The following is a 16,357-nucleotide window of genomic DNA, read 5'->3' as shown; positions in this document are numbered from 1 at the left end:
GAAGCAGCAAATAACTCCAGTACTCAAGATCCTGCCACCTAAATGGAAGTCACAGATTGAGTTCTCAGATTCTGGCTTTTGCCTGACCTCGCTTTGTCTATGTTGGGCATTTGGGGAGTGAACCAGCAATGGAAGATCTCTCTTTGTCTCTCTGCCTTTTCAAATCAATAAAAAAATTAAGAAATTAAAATGTTATTAGAAATAAAATGGGGCATTTCATAATGATAGAAATTCAATCCTCTAGGAAGATATACCAGTTATAAACTTATATGCTACTAATAGTGCATCAAAATATCTGACATCAAACCCCAGAAAAGAGAGGGGAAATAAATAATTTGATAATTACAGTTGGAAACTCCAATGTGCTACTTTTTTTCAAGATTTATTTATTTATTTGAAATTCAGAGTTACACAGAGAGGGGAGAGGCAACAGAGAGGTCTTCCATCCACTGGTTCACTCCCCAGATGGCTGCAATGTCCGGAGCTGTGCCTATCTAAGCCAGGAGCCAGGAACTTCTTCTGGGTCTCCCACGTGAGTGCAGGGCCCAAGGACTTGGGCCATCTTCTTATGCTTTCCCAGGCCATAGCAGAGAGCTGGATCTAAAGAGGAGCAGCAGGGACTTGAACCAGTGCCCATATGGGATGCTGGCACTGCAGGCAACAGCTTAACCCGCTATGCCACAGCACTGGCCCAACAATGCCCTACTTTTGATACTTGACAGAAAAATTAGAGGATAAACACAAAAATATTACATTTTAATTACGCTATAAACCAATTAGACCAAATAGATGTCTATAAAACATATTGACCAACTATGACAAAATATATTTTTTTCTCAAGTTCACATGGAACATTGTACAGTATAACCATATGCTAAGCAGTAAAAGAAAACCTCAATAAAATTAAAAGCATGGAAATAATATGTTTTCTGACTACCTTGGAATGAAATTATAAATTGATAACAGGAAATATTTTGAAAACTCACAAATATGTGGAAAACAACACATGCCTACATAATTAGTAGGACCAAGAAGAAATCATGAGTATGTAGAAAATACTTTGAGATGAATGGAAATGAAGGCCCAACATAGTAAACTTACAGAATGCAGCTAGAGAAGTGCTCAGTGGGAAATTTATAGTTGTAAACATCTATATTAGTTAACAATATAATCTGAAAAAGAGGAATTTCTCTTCCAAAGAGGAGCTTGTTACCAGTGGTTCTGAAGAGGTTGCTGGAAGCAAGAGCAATGCAAAGAAAAAGAAAAAACTCCACAGAGCATCCCAGGAAGATTAGTATGGAAATTCCCTAGGATGGGCTACCCCAAGGCACCCGTTCCTGAGCTATGTTTTCACCTCAATAAAAACAAATTCACAAAATGCTGAAAAAATATTTATAATCTGAAACAAATAGTCTGAACCTCTTATTTTAATAAAAAATAGTGGCTAATGTTGTGGCATAGTGGATAAAGCTGCCGCCTACAATGCTGGCATCCCACATGGGTTGCTTGTTTGAGTCTCAGCTGCTCCACTTCCAATCCAGCTCCCTGAAAATATACTCGGGAAAGCAGAGAAAAATAGCCCAAGTTCTTGGGCTCCTGGACCCACATAGGTCCTGTATGAAGCTCCTGTATCCTGGCTTCAGATTGGCACAGCCTGGGCCATGTGGCCATTTGGGGAAAGAACTAGCAGATGGAAGACCTGTCTCTCCCTCTCTTTCTCTGTAGCTCTGCCTTTCAAATAAATAAAATAAATATTAAAAAAGAAAAGAATAAGAGCAAAATTAAGTCAAAGCAATATGGAAAAATAATAACTATTAAGGCAGAAACTAATGGAAATAGGAAAGTAGCAGGAAAAAAAATCCATGAAACAAAATATTGGCACTTTGAAAAGGTCAATAAAATTTGCAAGCATTTAGTTGGGCTGACAAGAAAAAATAAGAGAAGACATCAGTTGCTAAGTTGAAGAATGAAAGAAGGGACATTACTGTTGATCTTTCAGAAAGGAAAAAGAGTGTAAGAAATATCATGAAAACTTGTATACCAACAAATTATATTATCTTTGAAATGAACAAATTCCTAAAAATATACAAACTTCCAAAATTGATTCCAGATGAAATAGAAACTATTAATGTACTCATAAGTAAAGACATTGAATTTCTGGGAATGGGCATTTGGTCTAGTGGTAAAGATGCTGTTTGGGATGCTCACATCCCATATCTCAGTGCCTGGGATTGGGTCCCACCTGCACTCCTCATTCAAGTTTCACACAAATTTGTCCCCTGAGAGGCGCAGCTGATGGCTCAAATAGTTGGGTCCCTTCCATTCATGTGGTAGACCTGGACTGATTTTCTGGATACTGGCCCTACCCTTATTATAGCCCCAGCCGGTGCGAGAATTGAAGAATAAACCAGCACATGAGACCTCTCTCTCTCTCCCTCTCGTCCTCCCTCATTCTCTCTCTCCCTCTCTCCATTTCAAATAAAATAAATAATTTAAAAAAATTGTATTTATAATAAAATAACCTTCAAGCAAAAACACTTAGTCCAACAAGGCATCATTGGTGAAATCTATCAAAGTTTTTAAAAGTGTTAAAATCAATTCTTTACTAACTCTTTCAAAAAGTTAATGAGGAAGGAACACTTTCCAGCTCATCCCATGAAGCCAGTATTACCCGAATAGCAAAACATGACAAGTATGCCACCAAAGAAGATCAATTTGTGTTTAGAATATTGATGCAAAGTCTTCAAAAAATACTACTAAACTGAGTACAGCAATATATAAAAGAATTACACACAACAACCAAATGAGAAGTATTCTAGGAATGCAATGCAAGGTTGATTTTACATTTAAAAGGCAATAAATACAGCACACCATATCAATAAAATAAAGGATCAATCCAAAAGTATTTGGCAAAATTCAACATAATCTTATAATAAAAGCACTAAGCAACTAGGAATAAGAAAAAAAACTCAACATTACACAGCATATTTATGAAAAATCCACAGCTAACATTGTATCAAATAAAATACTGAAACCTCACTTCTAAGATCAATATTAGGATAAGAATGTCTGCACTTGCCACTTTGACTCACCATTGTACAGAAAGATATTATCAGAGTTATAGGCAATAACATGGAATGTATGGCATACAGAGTGAATAGGAACAAGTAAATACACCTCTTTTTTGGAGTGGCAATAATCCGCTATATAGGAAATCCTAAGGAGGCTACTCAAAAATTATTAGAACTAATAAAATGTTGGACAAGGTTTTAGGAGACAAATTACATACAAAAAAATAAATTATGTTTCATATATTTTTAAGGAGCAACCCCAAAATAAAGTTAAGAAGAAACTCATTTTCCGTAACCTTAAATTTGCTTTTACTGAAAACTACAATATATTGTTCAAAAAGATTAAAGATAATATAAATAAATGGAAATGTATCTCCTGTTCATGGATCAGGAGACAATATTGTTAAAATTTAAGCATGCCCCAAACTGGTTTACAGATTCAGGGTGATCCTGACTAAACTCCAAGTTTGCTTCTTTGTAGAAATTCACAAGCTGACCCTAAAATTCAAAAGGGTTTGGAAGAATACTTAATATGATGCATAAATTTGTGGATTTGTACTTCCTGATTTTAAAACCTTCTATAAAACTATAATAATCAAGAAAAGTGGTAGTTCCATAAGAATGGATATATAGATCAATAAAAAATAATTGAGAGCTGGGAAAATAAACCCTTCAAGTACTCAATTGAATACTTGCCTCAGCTTAGTTGTTGCAGGCATTTGGGGAAAGAATCAATGAATGGAAGATCTGTGTTGGACTCTTTCTGTCTCTCTGCCTTTCAAATAAACAAAACTTTAAAAAAGTAAATTTAAAATAAATGTGGAATACTCAAAAGGATAGCTAAGATTCAATACTATTTAAAATACAAAAAATGCTATGGTGTAGCGTGTAAAGCCGCCCCTTGCAGCCAGTAGAGCCCGCATCCCATATGGATGTAGGTTTGAGTCCTGGCTGCTCCACTTCCAGTCCAGCTCTCTGCTATGGCCTGTGAAAGCAGTAAAAGATGAACCAAGTCCATGGGCCCCTGCACCCACGTGGGAGACCCAGAGGAAGCTCCATGCTCTTGGTTTCAGACTGGCACGGGAGTGAACCTGGGAAGTGAACCAGCAGATGGAAAACCTCTCTTTATCCTCTCTCTCTCTGCCCCTGGCCTCTGCCTCTCCATAACTCTGCGTTTCCAATAAATAAATAAATCTTCTAAAAAATAAAAACAAAAAGCTGATGAAGATGTAGAGCAAGAGAAACACACATATATATTTTCAGTCTACAAGTTCAGAGGGCCTAAAAGCAATGACATTGTTGAAGATTAATGAACATACATACAAGCTGTTCTCTCAACATTTGTTTGGGGGGATATCTTTATCTCTGTCTTATATATGAAGTATGGCTTTGCTGGATACATTATTTTTGGCTGGCAATTATTTTTTCTTCAGTACATCCCATTTCCTCCTCTGTTGTAAAGTTTCTACCGAGATGTCTGCAGTCAGGTGAATTAGTACCCTTTATAGAGTACTTGCTCCTTTTCTCTTGCAGCTTTGAGAATCCCCTCTTTATCTTTAGTTATGAAGAGCTTGATTATATGTATCTTGGGTAGACATCATTGGGTTGAATTTAACTGGTGACCTCTGACATTTCTGTACCTGAATATTTCAGTAGTTTTGGCAAATTTTCTGTCATTATCTCTTTGAATATGCTTTCTAGCCCTTTGGCGTTTTCTTTTTTGTACCCCAATAACTTGGATATTTGCTCTTTTTTCCTGTCCTACAGATACTATAAGCTTTCTGTATTCCTCTTGATTCTTTTTTTCTTTTTTTTCTCTCTGTATATTTCCAAAACACTTCTCTTTGAGTTCGCTGATTATTTCTTTTTTTTAATCTATTCTGCTATTGATGTCCTGTATCACCTTCTTAATTTCACTAAACAAACTTTTCAGTTGAAGGATTTCTGCTTGATTTTGTTTACTTTCATTTCTCTATCAAGTCTCTATGTTCAAATATTAAATAATTTCTTTGTGTTCTGTTGAATTTTGTTGAGTTTTGAAGTCTTCACCTGAGCATTTGGAAATCTTGATGCCTAGATAGTTGGTGTCTAGCATCTAATTTTAACTTCTAGGGTAGAATATGATTCCTTGGAAATTCTTGATGCTTGTTAGTATGTGACATTGCCTACACCATGAAAGTTAAATACAGTATTTGTGCTTAATTTGTGGCTGTAGTAGACATTCCAGCCAATTTCTTTGTTTTTCTCTGAGTCTGTATAACTTCTCTTATTACAGTAGTACTTTCATAAATAAATGTTTTCCCCAGGCTCACTTTTGATATGTTTTTACTGATTCAGTTCTATAATACTACCAAAACTCAAATTTGATCCAAATCTGTACTTGATGAATTGCTTCAGTATGAACAGGGAAAGTGCCTAAACATGAGGTAGTTTGCCCCTACAAGTCTCTTCCTGAGTCTGTGGTAGGCTCAGATTCCCTGTCCTTTGTCCAGTAAGGCCACTGTGATAGATCATACCTGGAACCCACAGCCCACAAAATCAGTGCAGCCTGGGAGGAGGACAAAATTTGCCTTGCTGTGGTCTGTCTGTTGCTGAGAGGACTCATTGCCTGAGACTTCACCTACCAGCCACTGGTGATGCTGGCTTGGATATTAGATTGCTCACCCAGGACCACAGAACCATACTTGACACTGAAATTAGTCCAGTGGCTCTGTCAGCAGGCACTCGTCTTGGGGTAGGGACCTTCAGGATCTGCTCAAGTCTGGCACTGCATCCCAAAACAGTCCTCTTGTGATGAGCTAGATTTAGTTTAAATTTAATTTAATTTAATTTAATTCATTTTTCAGGTTCTTGCCTTTTACTTAGAGAAGAATTTTAAATACAGGCCCAAACACGGCATGCAGTGTGATAAACTTTACTTACAAACTGAGAAAAATACACAGGCCCACGAGGGCTTTATTTAGAGAGAATGGGACCAAAGAAAGGGAATTCTCATACCTTGTTCTACTCGTCCTGAGTCTACATGGAGGAGAGAGTGAGCTTCCATTCTTCGTAGCTTTTTATGTGCTTAGAAAAATGGAAATGTTTATGAGATACCACTTTATGTCTTAGGTAAGAGGAGGTACTTCCTAGGAGGGGTCCCCTGATTGACAGGTAGATGAAACTGATAACACAAAGTGAAGGAGGTGCAGCTTCCAGCTCATGAGCTTAAAATTATCTAATCTTTCCCACATCTCTATGATTCCTCACTGTCTGCCCAAGGGTGTAGGAAGAGTGATTGATGATGCTCCTTACACAAAGGAAGGCACCCAGTTATGTCATACCTGGTCTCACAGCCACCAGGCCCTGGGCAATCATGAGGGTGCACACCAGGCCCACATGAAACTGGTGGTAACACATGCCAAAACAAGGCCGTACTACCAGGGTATAGGTCTCTGCCTGATACTGGGGCAACTTCAGAGATTCCATTCATCAGCAGCTGCCTAGGGACAGAAACTATAGGATCGGCTCAGAACTGGGATTTACTAGTTCAACACTGATTCCCAAGAAATGGTCCTGTGTCTGTCCAAGTTTGGAGAACAGTGCTAAAGACAGCCCCCTTGCTGTTTAGTCTGGTCCCAGGCTGGTCACACTTGCATTCTGTTGTCACCAGGCCACATGACAGCCTGGAAGTGCCCATCAGGCCTGTCAGATGGTGGCAGTGGCGCACACCAAAATGAGTTTGACCCATTAGAATGTAGGTCTCAGCCTGTGTAGGAAGTCTAGAAGCTGTTTGTGCACTGGCCTAGAGGTACAAGACTTTGGATTCTATCAGGGCATGGTCCTCAACTCCTCTCATGGCCTCTCTGCATGTTTAGAGTTTTGCTCTCTGCTAGAAACTAGGAGGCATGGCATAAATTGCTTGGCTGTGGAGACTCCCAAGACTCAGTCCACAACAGGCTTAGGGACAGGGTTCAGTCTGACTGAATTTTTTCAGAGTAGGCCTAATGCTAGGATTCAGTTTCCTCTCCTTCTCGCTCTTTCTCCACACTGCACTCCTTGGAACTGGAGGAGAAGTGATGTGGCCAACTCTTCCCTTCTTGGTTTTTTTTTTTTTTCAATGTAAACAAAGCTCTCAGGTCTCTCACCTGGCATTTGTAGCTCTTATGAATGAGACTTGATTTGTTAATTGCTGTTCATATCAGTGTCTCTGGTTGGGGGTGGTCACGGTCAGTGGAACAGCTTATCCAGCCACCACCTTCATTCCATCACTTCCACTAAAATAATTTATGTAAACACTTTGCCTTCAAGAAGTTGATGGGTAAGTCAGCTTGAGCATGTCCCGAATTGCACATCTCTTCCCTCTCTTATTCCCACTCTTATATTTAACAGCGATCAAGCTGACTTACCTCAAACGGTAGAGTTAGAAACATACCAGGGGATTCCAATTCAATCCCATCAAGGTGGCATGTACCAATGCCATCTCACTAGTCCCAGTGATCAATTTCTGTTCACAATTGATCATAATGATAGGACTAAAAGTCAAAGGGCTCACATAAACAAGAATAGTGTCTGCAAATACTAGCTGATAGAATAGAAAAGGGAGAGAACGATCCAACATGGGAAGCAAGATACACAGCAGACCCATAGAATGGCAGATGTCCTAAACAGCACTCTGGCCTCAGAATCAGCCCTTAAGGCATGTGGATCTGGCTGAAAAGCCCATGAGAGTATTTCAGGCATGGAAAGCCAAGACACTCTGGGGAAAAAAAAAAAACCTAAATGAAAGATCTCCACGAGTGAGATCCCAGTGGAAAGAACGGGTCATCAAAGGAGGAGGTACCTTTCTCTGAAGGGAGGGGAGAACTTCCACTTTGACCATGGCCTTGTCTAAATATGATCAGAGTCAGTGAACTCAAAAGGCTTCTATAGCCTTGGCAGCTCATGACAAGATAGGGTGATTACTGATGCCATAAACAAGAGTGTCAATTTGTTAAGTCAACAACAGGAGTCACTGTGCACTTACTCCTCATGTAGGATCTTTGTCCTTAGTGTGCTGTACATTGAGATTTAATGCTATAACTAGTACTCAAACAGTATTTTTCACTTTATGTTTCTGTGTGAGAGCAAACTGTTGAAATCTTTACTTAATGTATGCTAAACTGATCTTTTGTATATAAAGAGAATCAAAAATGAATCTTGATGTGAATGGAAGGGGAGAGGGAGTGGGAAAAGGGAGGGTTGTGGGTGGGAGGGATGTTATGTGGGGGAAGCCATTGTAACCCATAAGCTGTACTTTGGAAATTTATATTCATTAAATAAAAGTTAAAAAAAAAGTTGATGGTTAACTCCTCACTCCTTAAGTGTAGTGACTTTATTCTAGTTCAAATTAGAAGGATGGGAGAAGAGTAACATCAAGTGGAGAAGCCTGTCAAATGCTATCTCTGCCAGGTGATCAAGGTTAATGTCAAAAATCACGTCTTTTACCATTGATACAATATGATGAAAATAGTAATTTTCCTCTGTGGTCTTCTCTCCACCAGAAACCCATAGCCATAGTCTAATCATGAGGAAATCATCAAAAAAATCCAAATGAACTGCCTGACCAGTATTCCTCAAAATTTGCAAAGTTATCCACAAAAAGGAATGGCTGAGAAACTGTCACAGCTAAGAGCAGCCTAAAGAGACTTGAAGATTAATTATCAATACAATTTTGAATCCTAGATGATACTGGAACTAAAGAATAATTCTAGGTAAAAACTTTGGAAAGCCGAGTAAATCATAGGTTTAATTTACAATATAAATTATACATATTACAGATATTATACTGTTTGTATTATATGTATTGCAATTCTTTGTTTTAAAGATTTATTTATTTACTTGGAAGCCAGAGTTATAGAGAGAGGATGGAGAGACAGAGAGAGAGCTCTTCATTGCTTCCAAATGGCCAGAATAGCCAGAGCTGGGCCAGTCTGAAGCCAGGATCCAGGAGCTTCTTCCAGGTCTCCCACATGGATGCAGGGGCCCAAGCACTTGGGCCATCCTCCACTGCTTTCCCAGGCATATTAGCAGGGAGCTGTATCAGAAGTGGAGCAGCAGCTGGGACTTGAACCATTGCCCATAATGGATCCTGGCACCACAGGTGGTGGCTTTGCATGCTACACCACAGCTCAGGCTTCACGGCTCAATCTCTTAAGAACTTTCCTGTCATGCTACTTTAGTCTATGAAAGATATAGTATTAATTAGTGGTGAAGAGAATGGGTTCTGGAGCCAGATAGCCTGGATTCAGTTACTGAGCACCACCATTGAATCTCTGTGGACAAATCGTGAAATATCTCTGTCCTTCAATTTTTAAAAGTGAGGTTAGTGGGCATTAAAACATAGTAATGACAGTGAAAGACTTAACTGGAAAGTGCTGGAAAGTGAAATGGGTATCGCTAGAAAGTTAATTATAAGCTAAGACAATGCCTGAAAATTGATTTAAAGTAGAGTATAAGGGACAAATATGAGAGATAAGAAAGAGACATGAATGTATTAGTGTTTTTCTGTATTAATGTTTATTCAGTTATAAATAAAACATCTTTGCCACAAAAAAGGAAAGAAGATTCATTGGATCCTGTGACCAGGAGTGTTGTTTTATTCTGGTGATTTGGGATCTGTTTCTCTGTGATTCCTTCAGCTATGCCCTTATTTGAGTAAGGACCATATCCTCAAGCTGATTTTCTGCTTGATGGAGAAATGGAAGTAAGCTGTGCTGGATTTCACATTCACACACCATGAGATTCAGAGAGGGAAAGACCTCTGTGTGTGTGAGAGACTCTTTAAAAATAAAGGAAACTAATTTCCAAGAAATTTCCATAAAAATCACCTCTTTATCTCATTGGCTGCAAATATGTCACACACTCTTCCCTGTATAGCTATTTGGGATTCGGTGGTGCTAAGGATTGAGGGTGAGCACTGTAGAAATATATAACAAAAATCATAGTACTTTTAGAAAAGGGAAAGATTAATGGATGTAATTCTGACAAGTAAAAATGTCCACTGAAATCAAGTACTACACCCATCTACCTTAGAGATTCTCAAACTTTTTGTTTTTTGGATTCTTGTATATTCATAAAGTACTTATACTCTTGTAAGATATTTATAACCACAAGCTATTTATATTTTTATAAGGTAGTTAGTACTTTAAGCAGATTTCATTTATGTGTTATGTTTACCAATATTCACAATTTAAAACAAGAAGTTAAAATATATATTTATTAAACATTCAAAAAGAAAGTAATAAACTCATTATATAATTTATTAAAATATTGAATGAAATACTTACTGAATGCCCAAATATGTCAGGCACTCTTTGAGTACTAGTAATATAAATGCAAATATGACTTGGTTAGTAGAGGAAGAAGGTAGACCTTATATTTATTATCTTACAATTTTCTCTTTGATTTTCTTTAAAATGCCTTTCCAATGTGTGTACTTGCTCTTCTATCTTTAATTGTTCTCCAGTTCCAACTATCATCACTTAGTATATATGAGTGATTGAAGATAGTCTCATTTATTCCAGTCTCTGTCCAGTCAAGTTTTTTCCAGATCAGTTTTTCTGAACAATACGGTCATATTTTTCTGATCCCAAGAAGACTCCAGTATTTGATGCCTCTAAAGAAATTGAGGTTCCTTAGTGTGGCATTTAAAGGTCTAAGGAACTTGATCCACTCCTTGCTTGCTCCCCACACTCACTAAGAGCTCTTTCTAACAGTTTGCTTACTGTTTATTGTCCCACTACTCACCTCTATCCTCTCTGTCTCCCACACTTATTTTCCTAAACTTGGGCTTAGGTCATGCTCATGTCTGTTTTTCTCCAACTGTTGGTTTTTCCCATCTTTTCATACACTGTTTATTTCTGATGGTAATTAATAACTAAACACCACAGACATTAAGAATTCCATTTATTGAACTGCCAGGCATGTGGACAAAAACAGTATTAATTCAAACTCCAGTTCTGCTCAGCTTACCTGATCATTTGAGCAAATGACTAGTATTTCCAAAGCATAGTGTTATACCAAAAAAAAGACCCCCAAAACAAAAAACAAAGTATACTTAACTAATTATAGTTAATATGCATGAAAATCTAGCTTAGTGCCTACCAGGCAGTATATTTTCAGTAAATAATTTTTATATCATATTTGTGTATTTAATTTATGAATATTTTGTTAAAATATTTACTATTTTCACCACTTTGCCAATTTATGCTTTAATGATGTGAATATATCAGAAATTTTTATACTCCTAATGATTAAGACAGGTAATGCTAATGGAGACAAAAACACTTGATTTGTTAGTTAGATACATTTTTAGGAGTTTCACTGTCTTCTATAGTGGACAAATAAGCAATCTAATGAAAAAATTAAAATATAAATCACCATTATACCTATACCCTATTTCATAGAACTCGGAATTTCATGAGAGAACTCAAAGAAAGTTGAGAATCAAGTTCAAACAGCTTACTTTTAACAGTTGATGTTGCTTAAAAAAGGACTAATATTTGAGGTCTTGGAATGTGCTGAGGATATAGGATTAAGCTTTGGGATTGCAGAAATTTGCTAATAATGTTAGACGGAGACTATCTTTATATATACTAATTTTATTCCTAGAATTTGTTGAATTTGCTGCAAACTATAATTACATTCTGACACAATTTTTTACTGCATGAGTAATTACTTAGTTCACTCTTGATGTACTCAGACATCATTATGTTTTCATAATTTAATGTTTTATATGCAAACTGGCCTTTTCCCACTTTGTTAGTATCCCTTGGTTTAGGAAAAAAGCATTATCAAGCTGAAATCACTTTTCCAGGGGAGGTGATATTTGTTTCAGATTGTTACAAAATTTTCTTTTCTTCATAATTCTTTTTAAAACATTTATTACTTCTTTATTTCTTAGACTATAAATAAAAGGGTTTAATAAAGGAATTACTAAGGTATAAAAAATAGCAACAGGTATATCTTTATCCCCTTCATTAAGAGAACTTGGTCGAGCATACATGAAGAGAAGAGAACCATAGAATATAGACACGGAGAGAAAGTGGGATGCACAAGTAGATAAGGCTTTACCTCTTCCCTCTTTGGATTTCATTGTGAAGATTGTAAAAAGAATGCAGAAATAAGAGATTAGGACTATAGTAATAGTAAAGATTTGGATTGACCCTGCCAAGATAAGTAATGTCAATTCATTGATGTAAGGGTTAACACAGGAGAGTCGATATAATGGAAGGACATCACAAAAAAAATGATTGATTTGATGAGCCCCACAGAACGTTAACCTCAGCAGGAATAATACTTCAATCATGGGATGCAGGTTTCCAGCTATGTAGGCTCCTGTGGTCATCTGAATGCACAGTCCCTTTGACATCCTGGTGTGGTACTGCAGGGGGCTGCATATAGCCACATAGCGGTCATAGGCCATTGCTGCCAGCAGAAAGCAGTCCGTAGTTTCAGCAAGGCAGAGAAAATAAAACTGTGCCATGCACTCATAGAGGGAAATCACTCTGTCCTCAGAAAAGAAGTTCTCTAACATCTTGGGTGTAATGGCACAGGAGCAGCAGGAATCCATCAGGGCCAGGTTGCCCAGAAAGATGTACATTGGGGTGTGAAGCCGACGCTCCATGTAAATCAAAGCCACCAAACCAAGGTTCCCCACCATGGTGATCAGATAGATGGCAAAGAACACCACAAACAGCAGGGTCTTCAGCTCTGGGTGGCCTGTGAATCCTGTGAGGATAAACTCAGCTGTCAAAGATCGGTTGTCTTCTATCATTGCTACTTTGTCTGTTGGGTTAGGAATTATGGAAACAAAGGTTCACACTGAGAGCATGTAATTTCCTCAACTTTCCCTTTTTACTGTCAGTAAAGAAACTCCTTCTTCAGGCCTCCCCTGCTTTTTCTGGAATTTAGTCACACGTATTTTTAGGGAGCATTTTTTTCCTCCTGAAATGTCTGTCTATGACCGCAGCTCTGACCCTCAGGATTCACAGTATTGTTTTATTATTCCAAGGAAGATGCTTAAAATGGAAAAGGAGCACATTTATGCATTTATGCAAGGATAACATAAAAATTAATATACTTGTATTTGGTTAATTGCTCTCAAATAGCATTGGTGTCAATTTTATATTAAAGAACCTTAAAATATTTTAAAAATCAATTTTCATACATATATATTTCTTTCTGAAAGTAAAGTAATTTTATCAGAATGCTTATATAGTGTTTCTTTCAAATAACTTATGTTATTAGATCTTAAAAATTAATAGATTAATAGAGAAACATGTTTCATGTATTTCATAGATACAGCTTTAAGAAAATAATCATTTATGGTTATTCATGTATATACTTTACTGACAAATTTGTATGTTTTCCAGTGGAGTGAATGTGTTAGAAAAGCATAAAAGTTAAATATGTATTTTGAGATTGCATAAAGATCAGTAATAACTACAGAAGGGACTAATTTTTAAACAAAATTATATTGAAAATTTAAATAAACAACCATATATCCATAAATTATCACATCTTATTTCTTTTCCCAGTGTCATGGCATTTTCATGTACATTGATTCTGTCTATGCCATTAATCCAAATGATTTTTCCCCCAAATATCTAAGTCCTTTCTCCTTTTTGTAAGGCATTTTTCTCATTTTATGCTAATTAAAGAGATTTAACAAAATGCTCCACACTATACCCATCTCCATTTTCTAAACTGTGGAGTATGTCTTAAACATAGCAATACAATCTAGGATTTGTTGGGTCTAATCCTTGTTGCTTTTTTCCCTCATATGTATCTGCATAAATTTTTATTACAATGTGTTTCAAGTTAGTTGTAGTTATACTTCTATGAAAGGGACTGTAGAGTGCTCTGGGGTAAATGCAGTTTTGATTTTAAGCCCAGATCCACCCGAATGATCTGTGATTGGGGAAAATACTTTTAATATTTCAACTCTGATTTTAGCGACCTCTTTGGTCTCTGTCAACACTATTAACTTTGAAGAAATATCTACAAAGAAAAATTTAAAAGTCCTCTCTTTGAAAACTTTTGTATATTCCTTTTAATTGCATTGACTCTTTTCTTCAAAATTGATTTCCCCAGAAAATCATATGTATAGGAGGGAAATTGATATATTGAGATCCGATGATTATTTACAGCCCTTGTCTGGACTGTTGAGGAACAGTAGTTTTTTTTTTTTTCTTCATACTATTTGCTGAACTCTTTACTAAGTGTAGGGTTAATCTTATGAGTACAAAGTAAACTGAAAATAGATCTTTTTAAAAATTAAGAGTGGGAATAGGAGAGGGAGAAGGAAGAAGGGTGGGAGTATAGGTAGGAGGGAAGGTAAGGTGGGAAGTATCACTGTGTTCCTGAGTCTGTATATAGGAAATCCATGAAATTTGTATACCTTAGATAAAATAAAATGAAATAAATAAAATTTAAAAAGCTAATATTTAAAGGAATTTAATTAGGTTAGTAGATTATTAATTTAATAAGGTTCTTTAATTTAAAGCTAATAAATTAAAGGAAAGTCAACTTTATATTTTAGTTTTCTAACACTTAGAAAAAGAGAAACCTCTATAAATATTAATAGAGTTTGGTAATTCAAATTTAGTTGTGCTTTAAGAGGCTATCTCCCCTCATTACTCAGCAATCTATTCGGACATATTGACTAATAATTCCATTTTAAATTTAATGGTCAAAATAGGTATGTTATTCTATAATCAAACACCAAAAGAAAGGCATTGATTGAAAATTTTATTATTTTTTTTCTAAAATGCTAAATACAAGCCACATAATTAGTTCATCTAGAAATAACCTTAATTGTACATGCTCAATTTATTTAACAAAATTGCTTTGCAAGCTTACCTGTATGTTTGAAATATATCTTATAATCAGGAAGTCAGAAGACTCGCAGTACTGGGTTTGAACCTATTTCCCCATAAAGTTCAATATTGAGAAAGGCTAGAAAGATAAGAAAGAAACTGAATTTAGGAACAATGGAAAATATTAAGGAACTTAGAACAATAAATATCTACCAATGTTAATATTAAAATAAAAATAGAATGCTTCTCTGGCCTAGATTTCACTGAGAACTTTGTAATACCTCATGGTTTCCTTCATAGTATAGATCTCATAGAATTTTGGAATATAAATGTTGGTACCTAAACATTTGGGATTGAAAGAATGAAAATTTAGGAGACCTCTAATAGGTCAGTGTTACTAATTATGCCCATTATATTGCCAAAGTAAAGTTTTCCATCAAATCCTAAAGGGATTCCCATGCATTGACCTCAGTGTGTATCTATGGAGAGATTCCTATATAAACTCTTTGAAATTAATGAAGATGCCCTGTGAGACAGCTTAAAACAAGTGACCTATACTGAAGTCTGTTTTCTTACTCTTCTATTTCAAAATTTTGGATATAACATTTTAAAGTTAAATTATAATCAAAAGCTTAATGCTACACAAATAAAGAGTTCAACAAATAAAAAGTAAAAGGCCATAATCCAGCAGGAATATAGACAAGGACTATAAACAATAATCGAATGAAAAGATGTTTATTTCACTCACATACAATAAATTTTAAAATAGTCATGGAACATTCAAACTATAGTAGTATATCATTCTTACAATTTGCTTGACAAAGATTGAAATAAAGTTTGACAAAACACCATAATTGCTAAAAAATTGATATACACACACAGGCATTTCTTTCTCTTTTTTTGTTTCTGCTTTTGATTTTTTTTTTCTTCTAATTTTAGCTTCCACATGTAAGGGAAAACATAAGGTATTTGTCTTTGTGTGTCCAGCTTATTTCACTTAATATGATGTCCTCCAGTTGTAATCATTTTGATACAAATGATTGAATTTAATTATTTTTATAGCTGAATAATATTCCATTGTGCATATACACCACATCTTCTTTATTCATTCATGTGATGATGGACACCTTGGTTGATTCTATATTTGGGCCATTGTAAATCATATTGCCATCAAAATGATGGAGTAGGTATCTCTTTGAAATAGTGTGTTTCTTTCTTTTGGCTATATACTGATGAGTGGGATCGCTGGATCATATGGCAAGTCTATTTCTAATTTTTCAGAAAAATCTTCATACTGTTTTTCATTGTGACTACACTAATTTACATTCCTAGCAGAGTTCCCATTTCTCCACAGCCTCATCAGCATTTGTTACACTCTGTCTTTTGGATAACAGGAATTCTGACAGGGATGTGGTGATATTCATTGTGGTTTTGATTTGCATTTCC

General features: G+C 36.1%; 1 protein-coding gene across 1 annotated transcript; it reads right to left on the bottom strand.

Moving 5' to 3' along the window:
• Positions 1–8,251: 8,251 nt before the first annotated feature.
• On the bottom strand, positions 8,252–12,867 carry LOC100356056 (olfactory receptor 5K3). The gene has a single exon (XM_002716622.4). The coding sequence runs from the start codon at positions 12,865–12,867 to the stop codon at positions 11,896–11,898; it is 972 nt and encodes a 323-aa protein (XP_002716668.2). The 3' UTR covers positions 8,252–11,895.
• Between the last annotated feature and the right edge of the window lie 3,490 nt (positions 12,868–16,357).

The sequence above is a fragment of the Oryctolagus cuniculus genome, chromosome 4 (assembly GCF_964237555.1).
Source record: "Oryctolagus cuniculus chromosome 4, mOryCun1.1, whole genome shotgun sequence".
NCBI classification, from domain to species: domain Eukaryota; kingdom Metazoa; phylum Chordata; class Mammalia; order Lagomorpha; family Leporidae; genus Oryctolagus; species Oryctolagus cuniculus.
Note: the sequence above shows the minus strand (reverse complement) of the source record. Positions and strands in the feature narration are given on the sequence as shown.

Excerpts from the sequence above, each read along its gene's own strand:
- LOC100356056 (XM_002716622.4), bottom strand. The coding sequence starts at position 12,867 with ATGATAGAAGACAACCGATCTTTGACAGCTGAGTTTATCCTCACAGGA.